The following is a 13,507-nucleotide window of genomic DNA, read 5'->3' as shown; positions in this document are numbered from 1 at the left end:
ATTCTTTGTTGCTTTAATTATTTCATTCCAAGTGAGTGAAAAAATCTCTGGCAATAGTCACTTATTAGTGGTCAACTCCCACATACCTTAAGGTTTCAGTAGGTAACTTATTCACGTGGTCCTGAATTCAAAAGGTGTAGCAGGTTAGCAGTGCAAGGTGTCCGTCCTGTCCTGTCCTTGGCTCCTCAATCCCCTCCTTAGAAGTAACCAGGGTTATCAGTGTATGTTATATAAATGGAATCACAGTTTTCCCCAATGTTATGACTCTAAGAGGCATCTAAGTTGTTGCACGTAGCTGCCATAACAAAATACCATAGACTGGGTGGCTTACATTTATTTTCTCATAGTTCAGGAAACTAGAATTCCAAGACCTAGAATTCCAGACCAGCATGGTCTGGCTCTGGTGAGAGTCCTCTTCTTGGCTTGCAGACGGCCACCTTCTTGCTGTGTCCTCAGGTGGCAGGTGCAGGGAGAGAGCAAGCTCTCTGGTATCTCTTCTTATAAGGGCACTAATCCCATCATGGGGCCCCACTCTCATGACCTCATCTAACCCTAATTATCTTCCCAAGGCCCCTCCCACAAATACTGTCACACTGGAGGTTACGGCTTCAAAATATGACTTTTGTGGGGACACAGTTCAGTCTATATCAAGCCTCTTTGGTGTCTGCTCAGGGACAGAAAGCCCTGGGGGACATCCAATCTGACCCCCTAGTAATGGGTAGCAGCTGGGGTGCATCAGGCATGGAGGGGACAGCTGAGCATAAATAAAGCCCTCCCTTTAGGAGTGATCGGCTCAGTGTATGTCCCTTGAGGATAGTGTAATGGTATCATAATGAAACTCTATTAAAATAGCTAAGCATAAAATGTATAATTAAAAAGCTTTACATAAAGGCACATTTACACCACAAGCTTTAAAGGAAACAAACATCCACGTATATTGTATATTTTCTCTTAACTTCATCACTTTTTTAGTCTCATCCTGGGTTCATTCCCCAAACTCAAGTATTGTTTTTCCTTTTAACTTTCCTTTAGTTGCTTAATTATATTTTAAAAGTGTAAGAGGATTTCATGGCCAGACATAGGTGGCAAAGGACTGGACATAATAATATCATTTTTATCATAAAAGTAATATATGCAAATGTTAAACACTTTCCAACAGTACAGTAGGGCAGAGAATAAAAAGCAAGTGTCTGCCTCCTTTCCTCTTCCACCCCAGGCAGTGTTTCAGAGGTTCCCATCATTAAGTTGCTTCTGTATTCTTCCAGAAATGTTTATAGACATGCAAGCTTACGTATGTATATATGTGTATTCTTTGAAAAACCAATATTTTAAATTATGTTTTTTTAATTTTAATTTAATTTACATGAATACATTCACTCCGTGAAAAGCTGAAGCATTACAAACAGGCTAAAGTCCCCACCCGCTCCCTGCCCAGAGGCCACCATTGTTATAAACTTAATTTCTATTTTTCCTGATCTTTTTGTGTGCATTTACATACACATCCATGAGGAAAATACGTCGTGTCATTTTCTGTGTTCCCTTTCCTCCCTCACTCCCTTCCTTCCTCTTTCTCTCTCTTTTTTATTTTTTTGGTAAAATACACATAACGTAAAATTTACCATTTTACCCATTCTTAGATGTCCAGTTCTGTGCCATTAAGAACATTCACACTGTTGTGCAACCAGCCTCACCATCTGTCCTCACAACTCTTTTCACATGCAGAACTCTGTCCCCATTAAACACTAACTCCCCATGCCCCGCCCCCAGCCCCTGACAACCAGTATTCTACTTTCCGCCTCTAGGAATCTGACTGCTCTTGGTTCCTCATATAAGTGGAATCATACAATATTTGACCTTTTGTGACTGGCTCATATAATTTAGCATAATGTCCTCAAGATTCCTCCACGTTGTAGCATGTGTCAGAATTTCCTTCCTTTTTAAGGTGCTCTGAGATGGCTCAGATCATTTGAAGGTAAAAGTATCCAGCTAGAACCTAAGAACAATGTTTTGGTTTTACTATACTTATGTTTATAGTTGCCTTCTATCTATGGTCAATGATCCTGGTTTCCTTTTCTTTGATAGTGATATAAAGCTTACTTTTAAAGTAAATGCCTCTCAGTTGAAAAGTGAGTCTATGGAATTCCCTGGCGGTCCAGTGGTTGGGACTCGGAGCTTTTACTGCTGAGGGCCTGGGTTCAGTCCCTGGTTGGTTGGGGAACTAAGATCCCACAAGCCGCGTGGCACGGCCAAAAAAAAAGTGAGTCTATTCAGAGAGAAACATTAAGTAAAGACCTGTCTGGGTTTGAATACAGAGCCCGCCACTTACTAGGTGTGTGACATGGATATGATACTACTTAGTTCCTCTGAGCCTCAGATTTGTTAAAGGATTAAATGAGATCACGCATGTTAGGGGCTTCACACCCTGGCACATAGTTAAGCACCCAATACTATTTGTTATCGTTATCATATTATTAATAACAGTAATGTTATTAATCTTAAATTTGTCCAACGCCTCCTGGCTGCTTGGGAAGTCAGTTGACTCTAGGGTGACTGGATATCGGTGCCCCATCCGAGGGCCCCTTCCCCTAGACCAGCGGTTCTCAACCAGGGACAACTTTGCCCCCAAGGGGACGGACATTTGACAGTGTCTTGAGACTTTTTTTTTTTTATTACTATGACTATGGGTGGTGGGTAGAGGCCAGGGGTGATGCTGTACATCCCACAATGCACCCCACTTACCCCACCCTGCACCCTGCACCTGTGTCTATGCCTTATAGCAGGTGGCTCTTCAGCCACCTCATTATTTCCATAAGAGACTTGAACTTGGACTCCAAAGACCTCAGCCGTGGTTTCCTCATCCAGCACATGGGGATGCTGAAGGCTGCCTGGTCTCTAGTTACTCCACCTCCTGATCGTTGAGCCTCTTGATCACCTACCTGGTCTGTGCTGTCCCTAGAGGTCTCTTCCTCTCCTGCCCCAGGTCTCAGGAAACCTGTCTGATTGGCTTTTCTCCACTTGCTTTACTTCTGGGTGTTTGCCATTCCCAGAGCAGCCTCTGGGGCCCCATAGCCACCACCTAAAACACTGCAGAGTAAAGGAGGCAGAGAGAGTGAGTGAGAGATGGAGAGAGAGGTCCCACACGCCCCCCCCCCCCCGCCTTCTCTGAGTGCCCTGTCATCCTGGGTCTCCTTCCCGTCGCTCCCTGACATGTATAAATACTCTATTTCTGTGTTGATTTGATTTGATTCGTCTCCACACACCTCCGCTCCTGAGGACAAGAAACCGTGACTGGCAGTGTCCCCAGCACCCTGCACAGTGCCTGACACATAGAAGACACTCAGAATTTATTTGTGGAATATATGAAGGGAGAGGCAGAGAGAGGAAAGGGCAAGGGGATAGATAAAGAGAAGGAAGAGAAGCAAGAAAAGGCAGAGAGAAGAGGAGGGGTGTTGAATGAATGTCAAATGCTGAGATCTAAGGAGAAAAGGGAAGAGGGAGGGTCAAGACTGAGGATTGAGCCCTGTATAGACTAGCTGGAGAGAGAGGGGGAGGGGAGTGGAGAGAGGGGGAGGGGTGTGGAGAGAGAGGGGGAGGGGTGTGGAGAGAGAGGGGGAGGGGTGTGGAGAGAGAGGGGGAGGGGTGTGAAGAGAGAGGCAAAAAAAGATGAAAAGGGTGGAGAAGAGAAAGGAATGGAGACACACGACTAGAGAGACACGTAAGTGATGAGGCAGCGAGACAGAACGTGCAGGCGCAGAGCCCCGGGAGAAAACCTCTTTGAACGCTGAGCTTGCAGAGGGAGGAGGACCACCTGCAGGATACTGCCGCGGTTTCCATGGTGACGGGGATGCTCTGGGCAGGAGAGGAAACACTGTACCCGGGAGAGGAGAAGGAGGGACTGGGTGGGTTTTGCCCCTCCCAGGCTCTTTCCTCACCCCTGCCTCAAGCTGGAGATTCAGGGCTGAGGATGGGGAGGTGGGAGTGCAGCCCCCCCACCCCCGACCCCTCAAAGGACCCTGCGGATGTGAAGGACTTAGGCGCCTCGTCTCCCACTCCTCCATCCCTGGCATTTGACCCTCCTCCCTTCTCCAGGGTCCTGGAGGGTCCTGAAAAGTGTTAGGGAAATATGGGAAGGTGGCTGGGTCAAGCCCTCTCCGTAGGCTCCTCCTCTCTTCCCACCCCATAATTGCTAGAGCGCCCCTGGGCTCCGTCCTGGGCCTTCTCTTCAGTTTCCATAACATCCAGTCCCAGGGATTTACATGCCCACAGCGCCCACATTTATATCTCCAGCCCTGATTTCTCCCTGAGTGTCCTTCTCCATTTGGGTATCTAAAGGGCATCTGCAAACTTGTTGAATTCTTTAACTCACCAAGCTCATTCTTGCCTCAGGGCTTTTTTGCATTTGCCCTTCCCTTTGCCACGAGCTCTTTTCCCCAGCCATTTATTAGAGGTGTCTTTCACTCGAGCTAGGAATTGTCTTGGAGAAGGTGAGCACGTTGGAGAGGGGAGGAAGGCCTGCTCCAACATGTGTGTGTGTGTGTGTTTGTGTGTGTGAGATCACAGTGCTGTCAGGGGCACCCTGTGTCAGTATAACGAGCGCACCCTAGGGGAGTGCAGAAGGACTGTCCTGTTAGCAGGTCGGGGTGAGGCCAGAGGAGGCAGAACTCGAGGCAGGGAAGAGTCTGTGCCGTGGGGAGCACTTCCTCGTACGGTAGATGAGGGAAAGAGATGGCAAAGCCAGGTGTCCCCCTCCCCACCCTGGCAATGAGATGTGCCTCCTAGACAGTGGGCAGAACTGACTGCCACTCCCACTTTGTCATCACTGTCATCTAAAACACAGGTTAAGCACCTGTGGACCTGCCGGGGGGTCAAGGGCCCCTCTGCCCCAACCTGAGCCTTGTGGTGACCTCAGGTCTCAGACACAGTAACCCAGTTGCTGGCGGACTGTCAGGCACTAAAAAGGGCAACATAAAGCCAGTAGACATAATCAAAAACTCTCACTGCCGGGAGGGGAAGGTCACAGCTGGAGGTGGCCTACTGAGCCCGGAAAATGGCTCTCAATAAAAATTTGTTGAGTAAATGACAAAAATAAACAATAAAGAATGGTGAGGATGGGAGAGGGTAAGCATGGCCAAGATGCTAAAGGGAGCTGAAGGAGGTGACCCTGGTTTGCTATTTTCTCCTATTTCCAGGAAGGCTTCCTGGAGGAGGAGTTGATTTGATGGGGGCAGGCGATGGCATTGTGTTTTGGAAAGTTTCTGCTCCCCAAGGCATGAGGCTCTCCCAGGGTTTAGAGTTTCTGGATCCACAGGAGGTGGTTCACAAGCTCTTGGGTTGATGGGCGGTGCGGGGGGGGGGGGGGGGCGGGTCCCAGCCTCAGGGGGCCTCCTGGTGGTCCTCAGGCTCTGGGAAGTAATCTTCCCCTTCTCTCTTCCTTCCTGACCCTGGCGGTGGGCTCGGTCTGGCGCCTTCTCAGCTCTGTGCCTTGTGCTGGGCTGCATGATCTTCCCCGACGGCTGGGACGCCGAGACGATCCGGGACATGTGCGGGGCCAAGACCGGGAAGTACTCCCTGGGGGACTGTTCGGTGCGCTGGGCGTACATCCTGGCCATCATCGGCATCCTCAACGCCCTCATCCTCTCCTTCCTTGCCTTCGTGCTGGGCAACCGGCAAACGGACCTGCTGCAGGAGGAGCTCAAGCAGGAGAACAAAGGTGAGCGGGCGCGCGCTTCCGGGTGGGCAGCTGGCGGTCGTGGGGTGCGGAGGTGGGTGAGGCCGGCCCCGCCAGGCGGGGCACCTTCAAAGTCAAGTGAAGCACAAGTTGGAAACCTTATAGAGAGGCCGACTGCCTGGGAGACAGTTGGAGGTTATCCCTCAAATCCGAACATTTGCACGCCTGACCCAGCAAACCCTCCCATGAATATAAACCCAGGAAAAACGTACATGAATGCTCTTGGCCGCAGTTTCAAAATAGCAAACACTAAAAACCACCTAAATGGCCATTGACAGGAGGATGGATAAATATATGGTGATACATTCACATCACAGAATTGTTTACAACTGTGGAAATGAATGAACGTGTTATATGTAACGGAATGAATGGATACATCCTGGAAACATAATATTGAGAGAGAGGGGAAAAAATAGAATTCCAGAAGATGACAGTGAGATAATTTTTTTGAGTTAACAAACTAAGTAACACTATGCTAAATACAGTTTAAATATATATATATATGGTAATATTGCATGTTTTTTAAAAAAGCAAAGAAATGATCAATACAAAAGGTATCATGGTGGTTCTCTGTAGCTGGGATGGAAGCAGGGAAGCAAGGACATGAGGTGGGGGACAGGTGGGTGTGTACAAACTATTGGCGAGTTAAGTACTTGCATGGTGAGCCCACAGATGTTTGGTGCAGTATGCTTTATACCTAGTATAGTACACATAAACTTTCGTATGTATCAGGTAACATTAATATACAATAAAGAAAAAATTGACACCTAAGGCCAGAGTCTCAGGGATAACCACTGTTATCAGATGCTTATCTATGTATCTACGTATGTCCCTTTGTGAAATATATGGTAGTGTTACGTGCTGATATAGGAGAGGCATCGTCCAAAACAAATCCCTCCTCAGATTGCTTTTTGTGCTCAACTCTAGAGCACGTCTTAAAGATCTTTATCATTTTGTGGAGAACCATCTTGTCCTTTTTATCCAATGCCTAGCATTACATAAGACGAAGGAATTATAGTTTCTTAACTGTTCTCCTTGTAGGGGCTGCTAGGGAGGTTCCCAGGTTTTTACTATTACTGGCAATGCTACAATGACCATCTTTGTCTTTGCCTTCTGTTTTCTTGGTGTTTTTCCAGAAGTGGAATTGCACACTCACAGTTGTAATGCTAATTCCAGATTGCTCTCTAAAGGAAGGTCGGTCCTCTGACCCAGGGGCCCATGCTGCCCCTAGAGAAAGGGGAGACACCCCGTCTGTCTGGGTGCCCGTGTTCTGCCATGGGAAATCGGATTTCGTAGTCTCACCCTTCCTTGAGCTCTTAGCGTGCGCTGGGTGTATGTTCATCACTTTCCTTTAATTACATTCATCTCTTGGAGCCTCTTATCTGTAAAATGGGGATAATGATAGTGAGGGTTATTATCTCATTTGGCAGGAGTTACTCTAGTATTGTGGTGTGAATACCCTTGGACTGTGAAGGCAGGTTGTCTGTGTTGGAAGCAGGTTGAGCTAAGAAGTGAATTCACCTCTTTGAGCCTCAGTTTCCTGCACTACCTAAAATGAGGGTGGTGAAAAAAAAAAAAAAAAGTAAGACTCACGTCCTTTTTATCCCCCGAGGATATTCAGAGACCTGATCTATGGAGTGGTCCATAGTCTCCATCCTCTTCCCAGTACAACTGGACTTGGATACAAACAGGCACACCAGATGACCGGAAGGACACCTGACCCAGTGCTAAGCACTGACACCCAGACTCTACCTGACTCACCCCACCTGAGCCCTGTCCAGGCCTGCACTGTCCCCCAGTCCCCACCATCTATGCACATTCCAGAACAACCCCTCAGAACTGTCGTCATAAGATGGGACAAGGGATGGGGAGAGGCGCTCCAGCTTCAGAACAACCCTTTCCTTTCATCCTCCTGAGAAGCCTCCTAATCCAAGTCAGGTGTTTCACATCCTAGAGGCATCTATTGCCGACCCTTGTCCCAATCCATGTTCTCCATGAGGCCTCCTCCTCTGCCTCCCCATGGCAGGGAGGGCTCAGCCTCCAGTCTAACATGTCTTGGAGGTGACAGTGGAGTAAGAGAAAGAAGAAAAGAGTAGAATTTGTCTCATGAATCAGCACTCTCCCAACTGTGGTTTATGTAAAAAGTTTCAGAGCACCAAATAATATTGAGGGTTTCACAGCCCATTTCAGGTAATGTTATGTTTGGTAAATTTAACACGTTTTACATGGAGGTTACCAACTGCTATGTAAAGTGTTTCTTAAATTAGAAAAAAAATTGTTTGCTAATACTTTCACAAAATATAAGTCAAGTCATTCTGCTCTACACCTCCAACTTCTGTAGTACTGTATGTCAATTATATCTCAATAAAACTGGAAGAAAAATAAGGAAAAAACAAAAAAACAAAAAACGAGGGTGGTGAGAATGGTACCACCTAACAGGGCTGTCCTGCAAGGAAGAAAGGTTGTGCCTATAACGGGGCAGCAGTGAATGCTCAGTGAAAGCTGTCACTCCTCACAGCTCGCCATCAGGCAGGCATCATGACCACCATTTCATAAATGAGAAAGCCGAGGTCTGGAGAGGTCCAGTAACTTGCCCAAGGTTACCTAAGTGGTGGAGCCAGGATTTGAGGTCCAAGTCCAAAGGCCAGGCTCTTCCCTGCTGCCAGTCCCCTTTTCAGGACCCTCCTGGGCTGCTAAGCTATCCTTCTCTGAGGCTCCTGTCCCTGGAGACACTGGCACCTGGTGGTTGCTATGGTCTTGGTGTGAGGTCGGAGCCTGCCCTCTGGTGGCAGCTTCCAGAAGTGCAAGACTAAGACAGCCACGTGGCCTTTCCGAAGAGGTTTGGGGTTGTGACTGGTGTGAGGTTGGCCCACTCAGCGTCCTCTCCTTCCTCCCCAAAGCACCCTAACAGCTCAGTGTTAAAAGTGACATAAGGGAGCCCCAGTTTGCCTTCCTTCAGCATCTGGGGATTTCCTTCCCTCACTGGGAGCTCAAGGTCAGTGAGCCTCACCATTCAGTTCTGAGCCAAAGACCTCTGGAAGAAAAGTAAGCTATACGTTGGTGTCATTTCCACTATTTACTATGTGCCAGACGCTGTGCAAAGCCCTCGGCTGGCATTATTTACATCTTTTTAACCCCTCAGAATCACTCTGTGAAGAAGTAGGCTATTATGTTCATTTTACAGATGAGGAAATTGGGGCTCAGAGAGGTTGAATGGCTGGCTCAAGGCCTTCCAGCTAGTCAGGGCTGGCTGCATTTCAGAACCTGGGCAGCCCACCCCTCTGCCCAGCTTTGCCCTGAGGAGTGGCTGACGGAGCCCCAGTGCCGGGCGGCCTCTGACTTTCTCCAATTCTCTCTCTCTCTCTTAGATTTTGTGGGCTCTACAGTAAGCTCTGTGTTGCGGCCAGGGGGTGATGTCTCTGGATGGGGAGTCCTCCCCTGTCCCGTCGCTCACTCACAGGGACCCTGAAGGCCGGGATCACAGCCCAGGAATTGACCTGCCCTCAGCTTGTCCTGTCTCCTGCCCTCTCATCCCTCCATTCACGCTCTGAGGGAAGACCCCGATCTTGGACTGACCTCACCTGCTACCTGCCTGCGAGCTCCGGGCTTTGAAGAGAGGCTGGGGCTGGGATGCAGCCTGAGGGAGGGGAGAGGCCCTGCAGAGCCTGGGAGGGTCTGGGTCTGCACCTCCCTCAACTGACCTAAGGGAGACGGCCCCCAGTCCCTGGCCTCCTCTTCCCCTCCAGCCTGGCCAGGGCCCTGCAGAGCCTTCAGGGGAAGGAGATGCCGTGGCTTCCCCACCAGGCTCCCTCAGTCTGGAGGGCTGCTGCCTGGCTCTATCCTCGCCTCCTCTGGTCCCCGCCTCCTGCAGAAACTTATCCAAGACACTGCTCCAGGGCAGCACACTGGACTCTTTCCTATCTTTTTTGTTTGGCCGATGATGGTTCCATCATCTCGTCACAGAGCTCCAGGCACCACCGGCCTCCCTGGGGCCTCTCTGCTCCTGCTCCAGCCTGGTCCCAGCTCTCCCAAAGGAGTCTGAGCTGCACCGAGGGAGAAAGCACAGGGCCTTCTGGTCAGATGCTGGCTGGGGCCCTGTCCACGCGGACTCTGAGCCAAGACAGGCAGGCTCTGGAGGCAGCGCTTGGACTCCTGTCTTGATGGCGCTTGGCCTCTGCAGCTGGGGCTGGAAGTAGCTCTGGGGCTGGCCTGGCCTCCTCCCTGCTCGGATGGCTCACCAGTGACTGGACCCTTGACCCCGGCCTGTTTTGTACAGCATAGACTTCTTGGCCCTGTTGTCAGGGTTGGGGAGAGGTGCCCATGAGTAGGGAATTAGGGGATGCGTCGCCCCTCTGCCCCTTCTCATGCTGTCCCCCCACCCCCTTCTGCCAAGGGCAGAGACTGTCTTGCCTCTTTGATACTTTTCTGCATAACTTGAACTTGCAGGTCACCTCTGAACAGGGTACCCCCTGTCCCCATCCCCAGGCCTCGTAACCCTCTCCCCACCTCTTCCTCCTCCCTGCCCACCTCTCGCCTTGCGGTTTGCCCAGGGTCTGCAACCTGGTGGGCACGCTTGGAGCCGAGGCATGAGTGTGTTTGTGTGTGTGTGTGTGTGCGTGCGCGTGTAGGTGTGTGGGGGGCAGATGAAGAGTCTTCTCTCCCCCTCTCCTCCCACCGTGGGGACATCTCCCCTCCTGCAGGGAGCACAGGAAGGAGACTGCAGGTGTTTCTGACCTCCCCTCACTGCCTTGGGGACCCGGTGGTAGAGCCATCTGGCTTGGGGCTTGGACAGCCCCTTCCAGCCCCCATTTTGGCGGCCGGTTGGCTTCATCTCGTGTGCCTACTTCTGTCTCCAGGTACTGGCTGCCTGGCCTATTGTGGAGGGGGGGCATGAGGCCCCTGCAGGCTCAGTGGGGAAGCGTGTGGTCTCCATGTCATGTCGGCCTCAGCCCGAGGGAGGAAAGCAGCGAGTGCCATGTATTTGCAGCCTTGTGTTCATTTCCATGGGACCTGGACCTGACAGAGTTTCCAAGACAGACCCTAGAAATCCTCTGCCTGAGTCCCCCATCTGGACCCTAACTGGAGTCACATGCTGGGGCCTGGGAGGGTTCCTGAAACCTGGAACTTACTAAGTCCTGCCCCCTGCCCTCTCTACTCCCTCCTCCTGGGCAGATACCTGCCCCTTGTGCTCTGGTCCCTGCACTGTGCTCCCCTCTCCCCTGCTCCCACCAGGGTCCCGTGCTGAGTGGGAGGGTGAGGGGAGCCTCGTGAAGGTGGGGAGTGGGGTGGCAGAAGTGAGTTCCTCCAAGATCCAAACCAAAGCCCAATGTTGGAGGGCATCAGGGGGAGGGACCAGGAGCAAGGGATTAGAAATGGGAGGAAGGGGACTTCCCTGGCGGGCCAGTGGTTAAGACTCCGCGCTTCCAATGCAGGGGGTGCGGGTTCCATCCCTGGTCGGGGAACTAAGATACCACATGCCACGTGGTGCGGCCATAAAAAAAAAAAAAAGAAATGGGGAGAAGACAGATGGGAGAAAGAGAAGAAGGAGGTGCAGAGACAGGGAGAGAAGGAGGGAGGGAGACCGAGCGATGGGGGGCGGGGTGGATTTAGAGGGTACAGAAGTGGAGAAAGTGATCAGAGAGGGAGGCGTGATGGATAGAGAACCTGGAGGTGGGAGGGGAGGTGGCCAGAGACGAGGAAGGAACAGGGATGGGAAGGAGGCAAAGGGGGAGAGGTGAGCTGTTGGAGGCCAGGTGCAGGGGGAGAAAGGAAGGGGAAGGAGAGGAGGATAGAGGGGACAGGACTCGGAGGAAAGGGGAGCAGCTGTTGCGTGCCCACTGTGCGAGGGGAGAGCCTACCACCCACGGGGGCCGCAGACCCCTGTGGGCTGCTGGTGGGAAGGTTAGGACCTACCTCCTCAGAGGCAGAGGCGGGGCCCAGGCAGCCATGCCCCACCCCATTGGGGTAGAGGCGCCACATCAAGGGAACCGTCTAGGTGACTGCTGAGCAGGTTCGTGCCACTGGAGTGGGTTAGTGGTAGAGAAAGGGAGGGTGGTTCCCCTTGGGGTGGTTGGACGGTGATTCCCTGTTACCATCCACCCAGCCAGCTGCTGTGGGGCAGTGGGAGACGCACCCAGGAGCTTGGGGTTAGGAGGGGAGTGTTGGTGGGGCTGAAGGAACACCAGGGTGCCTTAGGGAAGGGAAAGAGGCTGGAGTGGGTACCAAACCAAAGCCCTGTCCCTGAAGCTTTAGCAGAGGTGGGAGCAGAGCGGGAAACAGATGTTTCCACCAGAGACCCCAGGTGAGGCTGAAGTGTCGCCAAGCCAGGGCCCAGATGGCTCTCCGGGGCCAGGAAGCCATCACAGCAAGGATGTCTGTAGTTTGCTCTCACCCACGCCTGGCAACTTGGCTTTAGCCTTCGGGAGGAGGCTGAAGCAGAGATGGTCTGTTCCCAGATCGGTCTCTTGGTCCCTGAAAGACGCTGAGCTTTGAGCGGCCCACTGAGGCACTCCTCCCCCAGCCGTGCCTGGACCAGAGGGATCTGGCATCATCTGGTTTCCTTTGCCTGGTGTGGGACTATCTCAGGAGAGGCCAAGGCAGCTCCAACCTAGTGGGGGTTCAGAGCACTGCTTGCTCAAGTCCTTCCGGGTCTTGGGATGTGTAAACTTTCCTCTCTGGGGACCAGTACCCATGGAGGAAAACACCATGGGTAGGGTCAAGATCTTTTTCAGGCCTGCTATAGCCAAGAAGTTGAGAGCTTTTAGACAAGGCTGTAGGGAAAAATTCTCTGGCCACCTTTTGAAGTTCCTACTTGGGCACAGGGGAATCACCCTTCTTCAGCTTCCAGTGTGAACTGAGAAAGGGAAACCCTCTCTCTGGAGAAGCTGGGACCTTCCCAGCACGAGAAACTTCCGCAGGCCCCTGCCTGGCTCAGGGCTAGCCTTCGGGTGGGACTGGAGTTTCCTGAGAAGGGAACAAGGGAGCCACAGTCCTCCCCTGAGCTCTGACCAGCAGAGGGCCTATGCTGTGTGTCATTAGGATAGCTTGGTGTTGTCTACACCCCGTTAGTAAGTTCCGTCTGAACGTGTCCTCGCCGTTCATCGTCCGATTTGGTAACACTGATTTCGGTCCTGACCCCTTCTGCTGCTGCTGGGTTTGAGCTTCAGTGCAGGTGGAATGACATTCAAATAAAGAAACACTTTATATCACCCATGCTAGCTTCTCCTTCTCTGAGTTGGCCCCCAGGGGATTAAGAGGGGCGAGATTCAACCTGACCCTTTGTACCAGCCGTGGCTGCGTATTAACAGACCTTATGTGGAGGTAGCCAGACCTTGACTGACATGGAAGCCAGCACTTTCAATCCTGGCTTTCATCCTCAAGGACACCTCATGGCCTGAAGTGGCTGCTTGGACTCGTCACTTTGAGCCGCATTTCATTTTAAAGAGACTTCTGGAGATCCCATAGGACTGAGTCACACTGCACACCTAACTGAAATGTAATCTGTTAACAAATAAAATTGGAGTTGTTTCCAAGGAGAAAGGAGAGAATAGCTGGCAGTCTCTGCCAGCTCCTGATTGCATGGGCTTGAAAACAAGGCTCCACCCTTTTCTGCCTGTGTGGCCTTGGGCAAGTCCTTTCACCTCTCTCTAAAGTTGTAAGGAACAAATGAGGGAATGCGTGTGAATTGCTTTGCAGTGTCTTGCACATAGTAACGTGCCCCATGTGGCAGCTACGCCGATTATAATTTTTGCACTTGGGAACTGAATCTTCATTCAACAC

The 13,507-nt window shown here is 51.3% G+C and overlaps 2 protein-coding genes across 3 annotated transcripts in view; one reads left to right on the top strand and one right to left on the bottom strand.

Moving 5' to 3' along the window:
- Nucleotides 1-12,938, top strand: part of LHFPL4 (LHFPL tetraspan subfamily member 4) — a 31,829-nt gene extending 18,891 nt beyond the window's left edge. Inside the window, exons 3-4 of the mRNA XM_082415607.1 lie at nt 5,474-5,710; nt 9,097-12,938. Of these exons, the coding sequence (XP_082271733.1) occupies nt 5,474-5,710; nt 9,097-9,197 (338 nt within the window). The 3' untranslated portion in view covers nt 9,198-12,938. The remainder of the gene's footprint in view (nt 1-5,473; nt 5,711-9,096) is intronic.
- The window catches only part of SETD5 (SET domain containing 5), a 118,192-nt gene that overhangs the window by 13,227 nt on the left and 91,458 nt on the right, over nt 1-13,507 (bottom strand). The window contains exons 23-24 of one of the 2 annotated variants that reach the window (XR_014251403.1): nt 2,937-3,084; nt 87-196 (exon numbers count right to left, since the gene is read on the bottom strand). Coding sequence is in view for 1 of the 2 variants with exons in the window: in XM_082415566.1 (XP_082271692.1) it covers nt 2,953-3,084 (132 nt within the window). In the remaining variant the exon portion in view is untranslated. The remainder of the gene's footprint in view (nt 1-86; nt 197-2,936; nt 3,085-13,507) is intronic. The other variant, XM_082415566.1, reaches the window with a different exon arrangement.

This window comes from Balaenoptera physalus, assembly GCF_965194825.1.
Source record: "Balaenoptera physalus genome assembly, chromosome: 11".
Taxonomy (NCBI): domain Eukaryota; kingdom Metazoa; phylum Chordata; class Mammalia; order Artiodactyla; family Balaenopteridae; genus Balaenoptera; species Balaenoptera physalus.
Note: the sequence above shows the minus strand (reverse complement) of the source record. Positions and strands in the feature narration are given on the sequence as shown.